Source organism: Bactrocera oleae, chromosome 4 (genome assembly GCF_042242935.1).
Source record: "Bactrocera oleae isolate idBacOlea1 chromosome 4, idBacOlea1, whole genome shotgun sequence".
Lineage (NCBI taxonomy): Eukaryota > Metazoa > Arthropoda > Insecta > Diptera > Tephritidae > Bactrocera > Bactrocera oleae.
Window position 1 is genome coordinate 27,984,939 of NC_091538.1, and position 21,391 is coordinate 28,006,329.

General features: G+C 33.9%; 1 protein-coding gene and 1 long non-coding RNA gene across 19 annotated transcripts in view; one reads left to right on the forward strand and one right to left on the reverse strand.

Annotated features, from left to right (window-relative positions):
• Positions 1-11,385: 11,385 nt before the first annotated feature.
• sns (sticks and stones) overlaps positions 11,386-21,391 on the forward strand; it is a 90,403-nt gene continuing 80,397 nt past the window's right edge. Inside the window, exons 1-5 of one of the 17 annotated variants that reach the window (XM_070109084.1) lie at positions 11,387-11,656; positions 11,809-12,154; positions 12,579-12,921; positions 19,484-19,840; positions 21,020-21,172. In XM_070109084.1, coding sequence (XP_069965185.1) covers positions 12,735-12,921; positions 19,484-19,840; positions 21,020-21,172 — 697 coding nt within the window. In that variant the 5' untranslated portion in view covers positions 11,387-11,656; positions 11,809-12,154; positions 12,579-12,734. Of the gene's footprint in view, positions 12,155-12,436; positions 12,552-12,578; positions 12,922-19,483; positions 19,841-21,019; positions 21,173-21,391 lie in introns of all 17 variants that reach the window. The other 16 variants (XM_070109087.1, XM_070109088.1, XM_070109090.1 and 13 more) reach the window with 16 other exon arrangements.
• LOC118682522 (uncharacterized) lies at positions 14,995-16,339 on the reverse strand. Of its 2 annotated transcripts, none has more exons than XR_011396228.1 (3): positions 16,102-16,339; positions 15,294-16,025; positions 14,995-15,182 (listed from the first exon to the last, which is right to left on the reverse strand). It is a non-coding gene; the product is annotated as an uncharacterized lncRNA (long non-coding RNA). The 2 variants fall into 2 exon arrangements; XR_011396227.1 differs by having other exon boundaries at positions 16,092-16,338.

Sequence of the window (21,391 nt, forward strand, 5' to 3'; positions counted from 1 at the left end):
GAATATTTGCACTTTACCCGTTTCTGTTTCAACTAGTGAACGTTCGTTTAGTGCTTTCGCAAGGATAAAAATTTTTCATCGATCATGCCTGGCACAGGGCATGATTTTAGGACTGGCTACACTGGGCCTAGAAGCAGAATTAGCCAAGAAATTAGATTTCTGCCTAAGCTGGAAAAGCTCACTTCTAAGTTTCAAACAATTGAAGATTAAAGGAATTTAAACTGTAATAATCATAATCATGATAATTAACGGATTTCTAAATATCCGTTTTTTTATTAATTAGATCGATAAATATACGTTTGAATGACATATTAATGCCCTGAATGAAGAAGAAAAAATTAAATATAATGATTTGAGGGGAAAACGTCAACCAGAAGATCGCTATTCATTATTTTAGGGATATAAGGTTTGGACCAATGTCTAGATCAATTGCATTCATATTGCAACATAATTTTTAAGAAAAGTAGTTCATTTAAATCTATTAAAGTATCACAAATTTTGTCAGGGAAAGTCGGAAATCATTATACAGGCTATGTTGGGGTCAGAGAAAGGGATAGGCTAATTGAGTTAATTTTGACATTGCTGAGGTATGTTTGAGATCATATTTCCAAGCAATTTTAAAAATATATAACTATAAAATAAAGAAAATCAATATAAAGCATGTAGTATTTGGAAGTTGGGGTAATTCGTAGACAAAATTCACATATTTTCGCTATTCAACTATAGTATATCCAATATTATACGTTGAACTATAGTATATCCAATTATAATTAGTTAATTTTGCTAAAATATCTTACATGTTGACTGATATATGATATATGATTTATATGACATAAGACCAAAAGAGAATTTTGAAAATCATATGTTAGGTATATGAGAGATATTGGTAGTATTGGCCCTATTTTTGGCAATACAGTTTGGAACAGTTTCGGTTCGATATGGACAATTTTTGATCATATGGTGGCACATTCAAGAGGGATTATTCGTGCAAAGTTTCATCCCGCTATATAAATTGGTTCTTTGCTTGTATAGTGGAATGTGAAAGAATCAGATGGAATTTAAATTGTGCTATATGGTTAGGCGGAGTTGTGGTCCAATTTCTTCTCTTTCGCACTAACATGGGAATATTGTAAAATTGTATGTAATTAATTTGGATGGCCAAGTTTGATACCGGCTCCTATAAAACCCTCTTGTGCCATCCTGGGTGTAAAATATATGTTGTGTGCTAATTTGGGTGATATAGCTTTATTGGTTTGAGAGATATATATATTAAAATTATAAGGGGGCAAGGCCACGTCCACTTTTCCAAGATTTTCAAACCACAGGTGCCCCTCCCTAATAAGATTCGTTGTGCCAAATGTGAGTTCTGTATCTTAGTTTACGGCTTAGTTAAAGCACTTTATAAGTTTTTGATTAATGGCGTGGCAGTGTTCCGATTACGCCCAATTACGAACTCGTCCATGCTTTATTGTCAAGGAACACGTGTACAAAGCAAAATTAAGATATCTCAATTTTCATTCAAGTTTTACGTACGGACGGAAAGATAGACATCCGGATTTCAATCGCCTCGTCATCCTGATCCTTTATATAAATGGTATATAACTCTATGTCTATCTTGATTAGTTTTAGGTGATATAAACAACCCTTGCGTAAACAAAAGTATTATACTCTGCTCTGTAGCATGTTGCAAGAGTATAAAAATGTACCGAAAGGGTTCACTTTCATTGTATGACTTGAATGGATTACAATCAAGTTTGGTATAATATTCACATATTTTAAAGGACATAGACTCAATTTTATGTTATTACTTTATTTTACTTGCCGGCAGTAAAATTTATTCTTAAATCATTCTCAAATGAGATACATATGTATATGTGGGCAACCCTGCAGAAGATGGCACTCACGCACCTGCCGCTATCCATTTTGTGCTTGATACTGCCAATATCGCACAAATGCCAGCCGCAAATGATCTCGTCGAGAAACATTGCGCACTTCGGAAACAGTTGCGCATCGCGCTGACATATTCTGTAGATGATCGATCCTTTTATTTGACATTCGTTTTCGACGTCCTGATTCTGGAAATTTTTATTGTTAAAGTTCTCTAATAATCCTTTTATAAAAATTAATGTGTATGGATATATGCGTAAACATATGTATGTCTGTGAAAGAATCTTCAAAAGATACCGTCATATTGCAGATTATTCATCCTATTCGCTAAAGATACACCTCGTCCGGGATTATGCCCCACCAGTTTTAGCGTTTGCGGGACTTACTAAATACGACGCCTACGTACAAAATCCTTAACTTCGTCTCCTTTAGCCTTTTATTTTTCCGGGCTCGTCGTCTATCGTTTCTTCTCAAGGACAAGCTTTAGCTGGTTGGCTCAACGTCTAAAAATTTTCTTACTCCTCGCTCATAAAAAAAAAGTTGGCAACACTTCAAAATTTTTTCGCTGTCAACTTTTGTGTTTTTATTTTACAAAAATTTTAAATTTTAATAAGTTTAATTGATTTTTATTAGTGATTTAATTGCATATTTAGTGATTTGATTTTGAATTGCAAGCTAAATATAAATTTTCTTAAGTTTTGTACATTATCTTAAAGCTTAGGTACAGAGAACGTATATCATAGAGAAGGTTCATGGTGTGCCGATTGTCAAAATGTTCCTCTTGACGGAGGGTTACTCGCCAACATTAGTGCATTTCACCACAAACAAATTATAAGCTGATTTCACCAGAATTTTACCCCTGCGGAGCGCAAAATAGCAGAATTGAGTTGTTAAAAGAGAAAAATAATGCTAAATTCAATGTTAAGAAATGTACGCTTACAGATTCGTATATTTACAATGCGCAAACGAATTTACATATAATTTTAAGATATTCTGCATATACAGGCGGCTCACGAATCGTGCTACAAAAATTAACCGTAATAAGTTTGCTTTTAATCAATGCATTACATTAATTTTTTTTTGTATTGTATAGAAAATCTTATTTTATTTTATACAATTAATTATTCCTCCATGCTCAGCCACGCATATGCGACACCTAATTAGAAAATTAATGCGGGCTGGAGGGTTCGTCGGGATTGCCTCAAATATCTATCTAATGGACTGCTTCAGTTCAGTCAGATTTCTGGGTTTGATTTTGTACTCCTCTTGCTTGACATAACCCCATAAGAAAAGACCAAGCGGTCGCAAATATTCTTATACATATATATGTAAGTATATGTATAATTATGTGTGCATGTAAACTAATATGAAAGTACCCATTATAATTGTTAATTTGTCTATATGCAACGTATGTATGTAAATATATACACTCATTGTTTCATGGTATATCAGAACCATACACACTCTTACAAACATACATCGCATATGGCAAGTGCAAAATCAACCCTTATTCATATACAACGTGGCATGCGTAAATGGAAACAAAGTCAACAAGTCATGCGCAGATGTGTGTACAAAAAATTCAAATATTTACATACGCACTTACGTACATGTTTTGACAAATACAGTCAATCCCGGTTAAGTGCCAAAACCAAAGTTGCAGATTTTTTGTGCTTTGTAGTACATAAGCGATTGTGGTACTTAAGCGAGTCGTACCAAAAAAATAGTTTTTATGTATTTAAAAAAAAATTACCGTTTTCTTAAAAAAAATTAAGAAAAAAAAAACGTGAGATGCAGCAAGCCACAGGCAGATAAGAGGGATTGGAGGAGTGATACTTAACAGGGGTTTACTGTTTACATAAATCAGAGGAATATTGAATATTTTCTTTAAAAAGTTTCTTGAATTGTAAATCGACAAATATACTAAGTTGTCACTTTTATTCTAAAATATTTTAATACTCATATTTACCTGGTTGTCACTTTTCCCTTCTAGAGGGAATATCAGAAATTTGTTTAATTTATGTTTTTTGGTTTTGCCATCGTCGTGAAAAGACGCTTGTAGGCAAAAACATGCTCGGGGGGATGTGAGGGTATCTGTTTTTATGAATGAAGCGAGGTTGCTTGTTAAAAGTACGCCTGCGTTCATGAATGAAAATGTTGTTGTTGTGCAATTTACTATAAATTTGGGCTTCGCCTATTTGGCTGACATATTGACTTGTGACGATTGTTGTTTTTGTAAAACAATGTTTGTAGTTTTTGCGGGTGACATATAATATTTACATGTGTACGCATATACATATGTATGTACGTATGTTGGTTTGTGTATGCATTATTTGTTTGGCAATTTTATGTCTACATACATATATGCGTGTACATATTATATAAATCAATGCGCGCACATATATTGTGTTGATATATGATAAAATTATGATTTCAATTTCTGAATCGGCACATTCAAATGCGCTTGTGCAGATATACATATGATTATATATAAGATTAATATGATAAAAGATGTACATATGTACATATACACATATTCTAATAAATTTAATCTCTATTAGGAAAGTATATTATGTAAAAACTAAATAAAATTATTAAATGCCCAAATTGACTATAAATATTATTTCGAAATTCCATAATTTAATAGATCTTATCAGTTTTGCAAGCATTCATAAAAATTCGCAAAATGATATTCATATGAATAAATATGATTGCATATAAACGTATAAGAATATAAGCCAAAAGAGTAACATGCGGCTGTAATATCAAAGCAAGTTTCTGAGCATAATTTTCATTGAATGCTCAGCTCTGTTCACTCACTTCTGTTAAAATTTCTCCTTCCGAGCCAGATGAGGTGAAATTCACTAATAAAATCTTGTTAGGTTTTGACAATTCACACGCTGGTCCGCAATTGAACCTTCTCTATGATATACGTTCTCTGCCTTCTCTATGATATACGTTCTCTGACACAAGTACCAGAACAAATCAGAATTAACGATAAACTGCCAGAAGCAACTAGACAGCGAATTCGTAGTTGCCAGAATGTTCTAGTAGCGAACTTTTGTTAAAAATTTACTATATAAGAGCTGCCGGATTGTGCCGCAGAAATAGTTCTAATTAGAGTGTTACCGTGTAAAGAGCAATTAAGCTATAAGCAATAAGTTGTAAGTTCGAATAGCGAGCAATAAGTGTTAAGTTGTTGGAATTGGGAATAAAGATAAGTGTATAGCATTACATTGGGACTTCAATTTAACAATCCAGTGATCGAGCTCAAGAGTGAGTTATAGTTAGACGATTTATCGAGAAATCCGTTACAATTGGTGTCAGAAGTGGGATTGTCAAATAAATTCCCAAGGAGATAATTATTTAAAAATGGCCAAGTTTAACGATCTGAATATTCCACAACTGAAAAAGGAGCTGGAGCAACGTGGTTTGGCGACAAATGGATTAAAAACTGAATTACAATCACGGTTGAGAGAGGCCATGGAGGCGGAAAACATTAATGTTGAGGAATATGTCTTTCACATGGAATTAGAAGAAGAGACAACAAAGATAGAAGAAAAGGAAGAGGCTCAATGCTCGTCAAAGATTGTGGACATAAACATGGTTTTTGCCGCAATATCGCAAATATCAACGCAAATGTCGACACAATTTAAAGAGCAAGATACACGATTATCAACGCATTTGGAAGAGCAGTTCGTTACGCAAGATGCACGTATATCAGCACAGGTATCCTTACAGTTAAAAGAGCAGTTCGCAGCGCAAGATGCACGTATATCAGCACAGGTGTCCTCACAGTTGAAAGAGCAGGATGCACGGATATCGCAAGTGTCCTCACAGATTTCGGAAGTGCGGGATAAAATAAAACTGAAGTGGATGAATTAAGAGATCGTCTCCGTGAGCTACAATTAAGTCGGCCAATTATGTCGTCAGCTTCTGCCAAGGTAAAACCTCCATCCTTTGATGGCACTGTTCCGTTTCACGTTTTTAAGCTTCAATTCGAAAAGACGGCATCTTCAAATAATTGGAACGCTGAAGATAAAGTAGCTGCATTGTTCGTTGCATTAAAAGGATCTGCAGCAGAAATATTACAGACCATTCCAAACTGCGAGGCGAGTAAATAAATTTAAAGCTCACAAAGTAGAAATAGAGGAACACACTTGGGTGAACCAATTACTTGAAAAAATGGACAACATGCAGGAAGCACTGGAAAAATCTACGGAAGCGCATAAGAAAAATGATGGTGTGCTTAAATGCTACAACTGCGGATAAAGTGGCCGTATTGCACGCAACTGTAGCCAGCCAAATAATCCAGTTGGACGTAAACGCAAAGCTGAGGAATATCAAGCAAATGTTAATCAAACCAATCGTTAAACTAAAGCGAGCCAGCCGAAAAGGGCACGGGCTGCCTCCCGCAAGCAAATGCCCTGTAATCTCCATTTCACAAATAAGCAGGAATACGAGTAACGTTACCGTTAGTGGATGTGTAGACGGTGGAAAGCGCATACTGACTGTGGATACGGGCGCATCACATTCCATAATTTGATCTGATCTGGTTGAGAAAGAAGTGAGACCGTTAGCTGGGGCAAAGTTGCGTACTGCAACTGGAGAAGATACCCTAGTTCTCGGAAAGGTAACGTGCGATATCGTAATTGGAAAGACAGCCGTGTTACACAATTTTATAGTGGCAGATATCGTTGACGAAGTCATAATTGGAGTAGACTTTCTAGCGTATCAAGGAATCAAAATTGACATGAAAAACAGGATTATGTCCTATGGAAATATGGAAGTGCCACTTATGTTCGGTTACGATAATAAGTACAACGTTAGACAAGTGATAACAACAGAGAGCCAGCAGATCCCACCAACATCAGAAGCAATTATTTGGGCAGAAATAGATGGAGACTATGGGTCAAACATGTGGTGGATTGTTGAGGCCACAAAAGAATCTACACCAAACTTACTCATAGGCAAAACCCTGGCTATGACAAAACCAGATAAACGTGTTCCAGTAAGAGTACTTAATGAGTGCAAGTTACCAATCAATCTCTCCAAAGGAGCTGTATTAGAGCAGTGTCAAGAGATTGAGGCCGTGATAAATTGCGAAATAGGTCTTGAGGAAGATTCCATGGACGAAAACGATATATCGAGCGAAATTAACGCATGGACCGAGGAATTAGAGGCAATTGATAATTTGCCTCTAGTTGACTTCGGCTAAACAACTTCTTCTCAGATATTCATCCATATTTGATAAAGACGATGCCAAACCAGGAAGAACCAAAGTTGTGAAACATTTCATTAACACAGGTGATGCAAGACGAATCCGCCAGGCTCCTCGAAGCGTTCCTTTAGCAAAAAGAAGTTGTAAACCAGACCATACGTGAAATGAGCGAAAGCGGCGTAACCGACCATCAGAGAGTCCGTGGAGCTCACCTGTAGTACTTGGAAAGAAGAAAGATGGCAACATAAGATTTTGTGTGGACTATAGAAGGTTGAATGATGTAACAAAGAAAGACAGTTATCCACTACCTAGAATCGATGATACATTCGACTCGTTATCAGGCACAAAATGGTTCTCAACACTTGATTTGAAAAGTGGTTATTGGCAAGTGGAGGTAAACGAAGAAGACAAAGAAAAGACGGCGTTCAGCGTTGGAGATGGTCTATGGCAATTTACCGTAATGCCCTTTGGATTATGTAACGCTCCTGCTACTTTTGAGAGACTTATGGACCAGGTATTAAAAGGATTACACTGGAAGACCTGTTTGGTATACCTCGACGATATCATCGGGTTGGGTAAAAGCTTCGATGAACACCTTAAGAACTTGGAAGAGGTTTTACAACGGATAGCTAGCGCTGGTCTTAAGCTGAGTCCAAAGAAGTGTTCCCTTTTCAAAAAGGAAGTAAACTACTTAGGACACAAAGTGACAACGGAGGGCATTTGCACAGCTAATGAAAAGATCGAGGCAGTAAGAGATTGGCCCACTCCTAAAAATTTACATGAATTGCGGAGTTTCCTTAGACTATATACTTATTATAGACGATTCGTTCCAAATTTTGCCAGCGTAGCTAGTAGCCTCCATGAACTCACGAAAAAGAACAGAGTTTTTGAATGGAATAAAGAACAGGAAGTGGCTTTCCAAACTCGGAAGGAGCGGGTAAGTACTGCGCCAATGTTGGCATACCCGGTCCCAGGATCAACGTTTATTTTGGATACGGATGCTAGTGGATTTGCAGTAGGAGGCGTTCTATCGCAAGTCATTGATGGACATGAGAAAGTGGTTGCGTATTACAGCCAGACCATAAGCAAGCCAGAGACAAATTATTGTGTTACTCGGAGAGAATTACTGGCGTTGGTGAAGTGCATCAAACATATTCATAAGTACCTTTATGGCCAGCGATTTCGGGTGAGGACAGATCATGCAGCATTAAAATGGCTTCTACAATTCAGGAACCCAGAAGGACAGTTAGCACGGTTGATTGAGAGACTCCAAAGTTACGACTTCTCTATAGAACATCGCAAAGGTAGTAGTCATGGCAATGCTGATGCCATGTCCCGCCGTCCCTGTAATCTGGAATGTAGACATTGCTCAAAAGCTGAGGCCAAAGAAGACATTATAGATGTCCGATTAATGACTATAACATCAGACTGGAATCCGGAGGAGCTACGGAAATGTCAGCAAGAGGATGCAGATTTGAAAAGCGTAATACACGGATTGGAGATGAATAAACGTCCAACAAGAAAAGAAATAGCTGCAGAAAGCCCAGTCGCAAAGGCTTATTGGGCACAATGGAATAGTTTGAAGTTAGTGTCTGGCTGCTTGCATCGCGTATGGGAAAGCGAAGATGGGCAAAGTTCACGAACTCTGATGATTATTCCAAAAGTAAGAATTTCTGAAGTGAATTAAAACAAAGATTTTATTGGGTTGGTTGTCATCAATCAGTTACGGAGTGGATAGCCAATTGTGTCGAGTGTATTGCTGCTAAAGGACCGCGGTCCAGGAGTCATGGTCAGATGAAGCAGTACAATTCAGGTGCGCCGTTTGAGCGAGTAGCCATGGATGTAGTTGGTCCATTTCCTATCAGTAAATTAGGAAACAGATATATTTTGGTAGTCATGGACTATTTCAGCAAATGGCCAGAGGTATACGCCATTACTAACCAGGAGGCGGGAACAGTAGCGGATGTATTCATCAACAATTGGGTATCGAGATATGGTGTTCCAATAGAATTACATTCTGACCAAGGAAGAAATTTTGAATCAGCTCTAATACAGGAGATATGCCAGAAGCTGGATATCCGGAAAACCCGTACAACTGCACTACATCCGCAGTCCGATGGCATGGTAGAACGATTCAATCGAACTTTGGAAGAAAATTTGAGGAAAGTTGTGGACAAGTATCAGAAAGATTGGGATACCCATATATCCTTGTTCCTGATGGCTTATCGGTCTGCTGTACATGAAACAACGGGCCAGAGTCCAGCAAGGGTAATTTTTGGTAATGATCTTCGACTACCGATTGATTTAAAATTTGGAATTAACGCCAACGGAGGAAGGAATACTAAGGAATTCAATAGCATCCTAGAAGACGAGATGAGGGATATACATGCTATGGTGAGACAGCGCACCAAAATTATGAGCGATAAGATGAAAGCAAAATACGACAAGGCAATAAACTCTGAGGGTTCTGTTGAAGGCGATTGGGTATTGTTATATAACCCACAACGAAAGAAAGGGCTGTCTCCCAAATTACACTGTAATTGGGAAGGACCATACCAGGTTATTAAACGACTCAATGATGTAGTGTATCGCATACAGACCATTGGAAGACCAAGGAATAAAATGAAGGTGGTTCATCTGGAACGGCTTGCAGCGTTTGGTACCGCAAATATGTCTAATCGGGACGATCAGACTTAGGTAGAGGGCAGTGTCAAGGATGACATGATGCGAGACTCTCTCATTTTCGCTGATTTTTCTGTTATTCTCTTTCCCTGATTATTAAAATCAGGGAATTTCGAACAGCTGATGTCAAAAAAGGCGGGATGCCAGAAATAAACCCGCTAAAAATAGCTAACAAAAGCAGTGCGAAAAGAACTACACAAATACTTTTGAATAACGTGCAACTAAATTTTATTTGTTAATTTAATTTAAAACGTTCATTATAAAACCATGATATTTTATTATGACTTGTATTGTTTCTTTGTTATAATTTTTTTTATTTATATGCTAATTTTTTATGTTATATGCATTTTTAAAAATTTTATAATATAAATACAAGTATATAGGGATGTATATGCGTTATATAGGCCTACTTGGGGACGGAGCACCTAAAAATAATATCGAAATGCAAAATACCCCCAAGTTTTTTTTATAATACCCAATCCATTTTCGTTCGACAGTGGCATGATTGGCAAATGTTATAAAAAATGTGGGTTTTGACAGCTCTCTCTCGATTCAAAGAGTCTCGCATCATTTCATCCTTGGCAGTGTGGCGAACACAAGTACCAGAACAAATCAGAATTAACGATAAACTGCCAGAAGCAACTAGACAGCGAATTCGTAGTTGCCAGAATGTTCTAGTAGCGAACTTTTGTTAAAAATTTACTATATAAGAGCTGCCGGATTGTGCAACAGAAACAGTTCTAATTAGAGTGTTACCGTGTAAAGAGCAATTAAGCTATAAGCAATAAGTTGTAAGTTCGAATAGCGAGCAATAAGTGTTAAGTTGTTGGAATTGGGAATAAAGATAAGTGTATAGCATTAAATTGGGTCTTTAATTTAACAATCCAGTGATCAAGCTCAAGAGTGAGCTATAGTTAGACGATTTATTGAGAAATCCGTTATAATATTTGTTCCTTTCCACATAGCCATTCGCGGAAATAACCCAATTGTTTAACGATTTGTTGAACCAAATTATATTCTTATAGGAAATTTGATTTTTTTGTAAGTTTAAGTTAAGTTTGACCTCGAATATCTTCTAATTTGGTTCAACAATCCGTTAAACCGGTTTAAAGTTGCAGAATTCCGAAATTAAAGAACAATTTTTACCGTGTTATTTAAATGGGAAATAGAAATCTGAGATACGTGACCTTTTAATATTAATATTAGGGGCTCTGATTTTCACTTGCGTGTTTTTACATCTCCACGAAAGTTTTTACGTGAGGATTTCGACAAAAAAAAACTTAATATTTTTTTGAATCAGCCTAATATACATACATATATTAAATTTTTAAAGTTAGTTTTCTATTCTTTTTATTTTGTATGGCATTGGCATGGTCTACTTGGAAAGGTGCATTCTGCAAAAGATGTATAAAATGTTACGTTCCAAAAATATTAGTACGTAAAACTCAATCAGCTGACACGTTAACGCAAATACGTTTCAGAGAATCCAACACATACTATCAAGTTTCATCCGCTCTTAAAGAATTTAAAGAGGTTTATCTCTTCATTATTAAGTTACGACAAACGCACTTGTTTAGCGTTACGAACACGTATCTATGTGGTATAGACATGTGCCTGGTGTACAAACTCTTGTGAGCCGAGACGAAAATGCGTTGGTTGCAGCAGTGTATACCGAATTTCTCTATTCATGAATTGTTTTCCACCATGCAGAAAAACCATGGTTGTGCTCGTATTATGCAAAATGTGCGGTTAGTACATGTTTAGCCCTTATTCGGAATCGACGTTGTGAATTGCTTCTTGTGCGCGGCCTGTGTAAATGAACTAAGAAAATACTTATATGTGTGCACATTACATATAGTTACATAGGTACATATGCTTCTCTTTTGGAATCACCCAAACGGATGTGTGTGGGCATTTTAATTGCCTTGCTCGCCATCTCAAACAGTGGCTGTTATCCGTAAAATTGTTGTACCTATGATGATTATGTATAATTCTGCATTTATTTTAAATCTATAAAGAGTTAAAATGGAGGCACTAATAAATTAAAAAATATGCAGCGACACTAGTTGCAATTGAATATCAAGTATGTTCTCCGTTGTATGTATTCACAAGAATGGATAAGCAGGAATACAAGTTATAGAAATACACATACATATGTAATCAAAATCTTGTGTATCGGCAAAAATTATAATGCGTTTAAAAATCCTATGGAGTAATAATTCTGAAGTTTGCGCGTATACATATGTATGCATTATGGCGCATGTGTAAAATAAGTGGCTACAAGAAATTTGTCTAATACTGTTTCGACTGAAAAATAAACAAATGTCAATTAATTCAAGATTATCTAAAATCGTATCTTCAACTGTGAGTAAATGTACAGATATGGATACATATTATAGCATATGTATGTATGTACAAATGTATGGATATGTGTATACATAATTGTTTTCGAAGGAAATTTTTTTTTTTCTAAAAAGAAAAATGTTCCAATTCGTTCCTCAAACCAATTCAAATCTCAATAATATCATATAAATATAATTGTATTTATGTAAGTATATACATAAACGTTTGTGAATATGTATGCGGAAAATCAGGTTCGTGAAAATAATAATGTTTAACATAGAGTTGAATAACATACATATGTAGTTATTTACATCCATAGATAGAATAATTTCGCAGAAAGTGAAACAGCAAAATAATAAATACTAAATAAAAGAAGTGAAAACATACATATATTTGTTCTAAACACATACATATGCATGTAAGTAGATTAATATATGGTATATAGTGTCAAACGTTTGTAATCAAATATTATAATTGAAATTAATGTGAGCAATATGTATTAATTTAAAAAATCTATACATGAAATTGTGCATATAAAACAATTAATACAAAAGGCCTATGCAAATAATGTAACCGCAATAAACGCAGCTAAAAATTCACAATGTTACCACGGCTACTATCGGAAAAACGAGAAGATAGCAAGACTGAAAATTCATTCACAAGAGAAAATATTAATGACGCCAGCAGCAAATGGCGACTTTGGTGTCCATTTCATCTATACACTGTGCTTAGCTGGCAAAGTTTTCGAACTTTACGCCTTCTTATGAATTGCCGTATTATGTCCAATGGTGAGTTCCTTCTAATGTATTTATTTTAAGTGACGGCGTATGAAAATGCTTCATTCATTTTGCAATCCCGGTTCAGCAATGGCATACACATGTACATACATACATATGTACATGTATACATATACCTATATCCATAACTTATTCGTAAAAACTCCATTAACATATATTTATATATAGGTGTGTATCTGTATATTGAATGTGTATTTGTATATAAGTTCATCCTCATATTCATATATGTATGTACACATTATGTACAAACACTTTTCTGATGCACCTGTGCTTTGACAAAAATGGCGTGTCAGGTTCTTGTTATTTGTTATCCAACTAAGAGCAGCTGACACTTGATATACACAAATATATATGTACATACATAATCATCTACATAAGTATGGTCATATATGTATGTATATCCATCTGCGTATCGTAATTTGTATCTGCCTGAATGTGTATGTGCAAGTATACATATTATATCAATAATTCGAGTTACCACTGTAGTAGTACAAAACTGGTTTAGAACCAGTTGGATGCATCTTTACCACGCTACACGCATAAGACGCAATCCTTTCGAGCCTATGATCAGAGTTATGACTTAAACCCACATACTAATAACTATGTACATAGTAGAGAGATATACACACATGCATGTATACACATTCATGTAGATATATTAATTTGTTGAGCTCAATAAAAAAGAACTAATCAAGTGTTGTTTTTTTACTGTTGTCTTTCATTCATACTAGGTTTTAGCGAATTCTAACATCGTTATAAGTATATTGAGTTTGAACAATGTGTACCTAATAAATATGCCTATACCCATGTACATACGTTTATGCAAGATATTGTATATAGATTACATACATATGTAAGTAAGTACGTTTACATTGGCAATTTATTTTGGTTTGTCTATTAATACAATATACTGGGAGCTCAAAAGAAAACATGTTAATAAAGAGTTCTTAAGAGGTAGGAAGTCCTATGTACTTATGTATGTATATATATTATATCCATATAAAACATTTTTCCTTGCAAAGTTGAAGAATTGACTACTATAGTTACTTATCAAAATTGAGTATTAGTCCATTCTACAGCTAGGAAGCAAACAGTAAAGGGGAAAACAAAAATACAAAATGTTTGTCAACAAATTTGTCAAAAATTAGAAAGCATATATGCATGTTAGAATGTATGTACATACTACATATCTGCATATCATGCATGTAGCAAGCTTAGCTTAAAAAAAGTTGAAATAAGTGTAGCCTATAAAAATTGATGGCAGATGCCGAAGTTATATAAGAAAAATGTAATTTAAAGATGTTTGGGATTAAAAATTTAATAATAAATGTGTAAGTTTGTCTACCAGAGAAAAGTAGAGTAAATGATGGCTCTGTACGAGCTGTAGTTTAAAATAGTAGACAAAACACAGAAATGTAATAAAATTGTAATTCTAAAACAGTTCCTGTTTCCTGTCGTCAAACGTAGCGCTAAACTTTTTCGAGGAATTCCCATTAGGTATTATAAATCACTTTCTGCGGAGATTTCATCGTTTCTTGCAATAACCATTGCAAACATTCGTGAAGATAACTTGTCAAATGAAAAGTTTTTCATACAAGCACTTGATTCATCACTCAGTTTGTATGGCAGCAATATGTTATAGTGTTATTTCTTTAGGTAACCTCGTCAAATAAATAAGTTTTACGTACAACCACTTAATTCCGATCGTTCAGTTTGTATTTATCTACAAGATAATCTATATTAAATGAGAAGCTTATTCAAGAGAAAAGAGCGTGTGTAAAATTTTAGATCGATATCTTAAAAACTAAGGGACTCGTTCGGGTATATGCCGACAGGCGGACATGGCTGATCATTTATATATGTATTTTATAGAGTCTCCGACGCTTCCCTGCGGCTTTTCGCTTTGCAGTCACGCTTCGTGGGACGTATGTAAAACGAGGCTTATTCGAACGAAAAATATATCGGCAAAAAAAAAAATATTGTAAAAGAATTTTACATATATAATATTTTCCATTTATTAGTAATAAATTCCCCTTATAACTAAAAATATAAATATATTGGCAAAAAAAAAATATTGTAAAAGAATTTTACATATATAATATTTTCCATTTATTATTAATAAATTCCCCTTATAACTAAAAATATGTGAATATATGTTCGTAAATATTAATTAATATTACATATTCAAAATTTCAGCAATATTTTTCCTCACAATTTCAATTTTCTATTATATTTTGCTTTACCACACATATCTACAAAAAAATAGCGATATAATATGTGACATATAATGTTTTGTTTTAGTTATAGTTTTAAGATAACGACTCAATGAACTACATAAATTTTACTAATGCTACAATAATTACCTTATAATAACTTCGCGCGAAACAGTAAACCTTGTTTGTTTTAATAAATGGATGTTGTATATTCTATTTTGTGGAGTTTAACTTATTTTTGTGCGCTTTTTATAAAAGTTCTATCCAAAAATTTCATTATTTCTGCAATTAATGACTTTAGTAATCTGTATATCACATTGTTTCGGACAGTTTTGTGATTGCTTGACTAGATATTGTTCGAATAGGCGTCAAAGATGGAAGATAATTCGATAAAAGTGAAAACGAAAATCAGGCGTGATAGTTTTTGTTGTCCTGATACTGTAACAGCCAATTTTAGTTTCGTCGATTTCGTTCCGGTAATTTTGATGTCAAAGATGCAGCACGCTCTAGAAGATCAGATGTCAAAATTATTAAATTAATATTAAAATGATGATAATCGGCGAGTCCGGTGCTTCAATGTATGGATGTCACACGCGCTAACGTAAAAAAACCTTATAGACCGAATTTCTATCTGCGAATCGTCGAGAGCCGGTGCAAATGATGATAAAGCTAGGAATCAGATTTTGCTATGTGCTTGGTGGGATTGGCAGGGAGACGTCTACTACGTCTACAATCGTTTAGAAGACTGCTTTGACCAATATGAGAAGAATTGTGCTCTGTTATCGAAATCGACCCGGATTTTATTCGGCTAAGGTTTTCAAAACTTTTTCATATGCTTGCTTCTTATAGTCAGGACCTGGCTCCTGAATTTGCTGGTTTCGCCTAAAGAGAAGGTTGTCAAGTTATCGAAAAAAATGGTGCATATTTGAGGTAAATTGGAAATAAAACCTTCAATTACCCTCCTTCAATAGCCCTTATAATACTGCAGATTTTAATATATTGAAATCTTGTTTAAACAGATTCTCGTTGTCTCAATAGATATTTTTTTTCTGAATAAGAGAGATTTCTGATTTTTTAAATTGAAGATTATTGAGTTAGTAATATAATTATAATATTTTTGAAGTTATAATTGCTCAACAAGTTGTACTATGTAGCCTTATTGTGAGGCTATCTTAAATTGTCACTCATTTCTTTATAAAATTCAATTCTGTGATTGATCTATCGACATTATTTTAAAAATTTTCTGGAATTTAAGACATATTACCTAAAGATTGTAATATAGTTTTGGATATGGGATCAAGAATATTCAATCCATTGGTTTCGTAATAATGCTGCTTTTTTCATATCCTGATAACGGATCAAATCGATCGGTGTGTGCGCAATTGAGATTTACTCGTCTATAGGTTTGTGTGCACACAATTGCTCATTTAAAGCACAAAAACTGACAAAATAAAAGTAAAATTTAATGAAAAAAAATGCTGAGATAGTTTATTGCTTAAATACAGTCAAATACATAAAAATGCTTTCATAATAAATTTATACGAGAATCATAAAAAGTACAATTCAATTATGCGATTGATTCATGCACATCTTTGCTCAAACGTTAAATGGATCTGTATGTCGTGTATGTCGAAAAGATTTCGTAATGATCGAAAAATCAAGTATGTCATGTCCTGTTATGAGCTTTTCCTTTACAATTTTTCAGTTTTTAAGAACCAGCATTACCTATCATAATAGGACGATCCCATCAAAATTTGCTAAGATATCCAGGGTAACAAAAAGCATATTTTTGTATAGAGCTGTGTTATTGATTAATCTGCTGGCAATCAAGATATCAGTGGGTCATAATTGATATAAGGGTGGTCACTAAAAGTGAGTTGGGATATTAGGGAACTAATTTTATTAATTTAAAAGTTCAAAGCATATAGTCTTTTAAATTTTATTTTTACGTTATGAAAATTTATACATATGGCTTATAATATCTGTTTTGGTAATAAGAGATTTATTTTCCATTTATTTCCATTCATCTTACGATTTCATAATGGAAATATTTTCCAATAAAATATATCTAACCAAAGTTGCAAGAGCAACACGACAAATATTACAGTTTGAACATATCTAGAACTGATATTTTAAAAATCTGTATACACCCCAACAAATATGAAAACTTCTGCAAAATAGCCTAAAATGCTTGCTTTTAGTAATAACGATAAATTGTTTCTATATCGAATCCCCTTAATATTAACATAAAACCTTGTGTTCGGCCTTTGAGCAAATGAGTTTTTGCTGGTATGAATTTAAGAACTAAAATGGTTTACCAAATACCGAACAGACCATATAAGCCCCGAAAATCATGAACGCAATGGTTGTTCAAAAGAGGTTGTTATGTTTAAAAATATCAAAACTCCCACAAAACTGGATTTTGAACCCCTTTCGTTCTGCAAATATGAAGTTAAAATGTTGGACGATTGCTATAATCGGCAACTTATTTAATAATGATCTTGAGTTTAGCCAACGAAAAGAGTTCTTTAAAACGATGGCCTTTTACATCCATTAACTCATTCCACCACATTACTAATGTCGCAATATTTTATATTATTTTTATACAATTGCAACATGCTGCTACAGAGTATAATAGCCATTAAACGAAGACTTAAAGTTAAAGTTAAACTTAAAGCACCATAACTAAGCACAAAATGAAGATAATAATACTGTAATTTGGCACAGGAGATCGCAGTAGCAAGTGGCACCTGGGGCTGAAAATTTTGAAAACTGGGTGTGTCCCTGCCATCTAAGAGGTTTAATGCACATATTTTCTAAACCATTAAAGCTATTATAACCAAATTCGCTCAGAACAAATCCCTTAAGCAGCCCTACCGACACCAAAATAATAGTTTAAAAAACTAAAAAAACACGTTTTTATAGCTCAGCGAACTAAAAAGTAGAAAATAAGTTTTAATTACAAAGAGTTTATATTATAGTAGTAGCAGAACAAATAATCAACCATAATTTAAAGTCGTTAAGAAAAAATCGGACTACACCCACGCCTATTTCTGATATAACACAATTTTAAATTCCCTTATTCCTCATATACCTAATAGAAAAATTTTCAAACTTCCGACTGACTTTATACCTCAAATATCTGTTAATATGTTAGTTATCTTAATGAAATTGGAAGAGCGTGTTTTCCTAATAACAAGGTGTCTCTGTGCAAAAAATGGATAACCTCGGGTGATTGTCCTAGCCGCCGTATAACTAATATCAGGATTTTAAAATATCCGGTTGATATTATCCCGCATATATTGGTATGTGAGGTACCTTAATAAAACTCAGATGTAATTTTTTGTTTCGTTAATGTGTTATGGTTTAGGTTGCTCAAAATATGTAATATTTTAATAAGTTTAGGTGGACGATCTTTCCTAAAATTATGTGGTTTATCGCTGAATATGAATGGAATTAGTTTAGTCCTTGCTCCACACCTCATATCCTTAATATAATAAATTCCGATCCTCTGGATGGCGTTTTCCATGTCAACTCAATATATTAAATTAAGCATTTTCGTTTGAGTTTATGACAGATATATCTTATGTAAAGATAATTTTAATGTAGTTTTCGTTGACGGGAAGTAAAATATAGTTATAAAACTATAATAAGATACAAATTTGATTGTACACCATTCAATTTTATCGGACAACGAGTGTTAAATTCTTTCGGTACATATTTCCCCGGATTTGATCTTGAGTTGTAAGAGTATTAAATGTTCGGTTACACCCGACACCGGTGCACCATTCCTTAGTTGTTTCATGTATATTATGGTAAATAGAGACTAGTGTATGCGTGTATGTGTATGCAAATGTCATGTGTTTATATTGTTTTATATAAGTATTTATATGTACATATGAGTACGTACTCGTATGTTATATATGTTAGGTGCAGAGTAGTTCTAGTGGTATGACTGTGAGCTTTTATATTCTCACAGTGTTATTTCAGTTGTTGCATATTCCCATCTTCAGCGGAGTTCCCACTATTGTTTAATTGCTTTGTTTTTTTTTTTTTTGGTTAGTCCGTGTCTTCAAAATCGTTTTATAGTGTATTTTTATATTTACGGTTGGGTGAATTTTGTCAAAAACCATTTAATTTTACGTACTGTTGGTAAAAGCGCTTGTTTTCAAAACAACTTGTGAACCTTTCTATAAATTAGCATTAAGTTTTTTGGATATTATATTAAAATGCAGAAATTTCAAAACAATATACTTGTATGTTGAATAGACATTAGAAATCAAATAAATATTACGTTTATTATACAATGAATTCAAGTTTGATTATTTATTTATTTTTAGTATATTTATTCATCCTGCTGCATATGGTGTTTCTTTCACCTATACTGGCTCAACAACAGAAGTTCAGGGTTACTCCATACGATCTTCAAGTATTAGAAGGTGCGGAAGCTATGATGCGCTGCGAAGTGTCTAATAAAGCAGGTGCTGTACAGTGGACAAAAGACGGTTTCGCACTAGGTTTCTCAGCTGTTATTCCTGGGTTTCCACGATATTCGGTTTTGGGTGATCGAAATCAAGGTGTATATAATCTGCGGATATCGAATGCGTCTATTACTGACGATGCGGAGTATCAGTGCCAAGTGGGCCCAGCACGTCTTCACTCAGCCATACGAGCAAATGCAAGGTTAACAGTAATAGGTAAGAAAAATACTAAGGGTTTTTTACATCTGTAGAGTGACTTCGAAAATTTAGCAGTGCCCAGTTTAAAAAAGTTTCTGTGTTATAAATTCATTACAAATACATCAAAACCATGACTCTAAAATCATTACCTAACTTCAACCTTCTCAATTTTCCATTTTATAGTTATAGATTAGGGTAGATAATTTTTGAAAGCAAAAAAAAATTATAGCAGGATGATACCTATTGAAAATGAAATATTATATAAAATAACAAAAATGAGAGGAAAAATAAAAATTCAAATAACCAAGTTTTTGGGCTTTTTATTTTTATCTTGTAAAAATTTTTTCTTTCACAAAATTTGGTGCAAACTTACCTTCCTTTGTCTTAAACATTTTGAAAAATTCTTTTAAATCTGTTTTTATTATATCACTTAGAATATCTATATTGTATACATAGTAGTAAAGCTATAATATATTTTAATATTTTAGGTATGAATAGTGAACTATAGAAATCGATACAAAATTTAGAAAATAAGTTGTCAGACTTGAGAAGGAAAATTTTACTTACATATATATGTAGACAGTCTTGAGGTGCTTGTGCTCCGTTTCTGTGAAAATGAGTACTCACCTTGTGCCCAGCATTTTAATTTTCAAAGTTTTCTAAACGTTTTGGTTATTGATAACATCATTCTTAAAACATATTCACTCAATACTTCAAAATATATTATATAATGTCCTCTCTGTATGATATAAAGGCAATTAAAATATACATACTAGTAGTTTGTTTTAAGCGCGCGTGGAATCAGGCGTGAAGCGAAAAATTGAAAAAAGAGCAGTCGCTGCTTTTGAAAAAGATATCGCACTGTTTTAAAGATATTTTACGGTGAATCCTTTCCTCCCATGGTGTTCAAAATGTTAATGTAATGTGTAATGTAATTTTCAAAATACTTTTCGCAGCTAATAAAATATGTTCACCAAATATGTATAAATAATTGCATTATTGAGTTGATATCGTGAATGTATAATGTATACCTTTGAGTCCAATTAATTTTATGTTCAAGAATTTAAATTAGTCAAAACTACGGTATGAGATTTTAATTTAAAAATCATATCAAATTTAAAAATTCTATTCAATCATTTTATACTTACTTAATTGTTTTTAATTGTTCTAATTTTTGTCTATGTTTTTTTTATTCAGCACCACCTGGTTATATTGAAATACAAGGTTATGCTCAGAATTCGAAAGTAGAGGTAAGGGAAAATCAAGATTTATCACTGAACTGTGTTGTTGGAAATGCAAAGCCAGCCGCACAAATCATCTGGTATCGTGGAAACGTGGAATTTAAAGAAGGTAATTAATAAACACCAACGTTATTTATGTATCACATACATATATTTTTTCATGTCTTCAAAATAGAACGATGTAATTTTTGTAGTATTCCTCCAATAAAAACCAAGGCTTATTTATCGGGGTTAAGGAAGGGCTGTATATTTAATTACACTGTGGAACACTCGACTGGATATCGGACCAAAAAAATTTTTCCTGCAGATTTAGTCATAAGTAAATAAG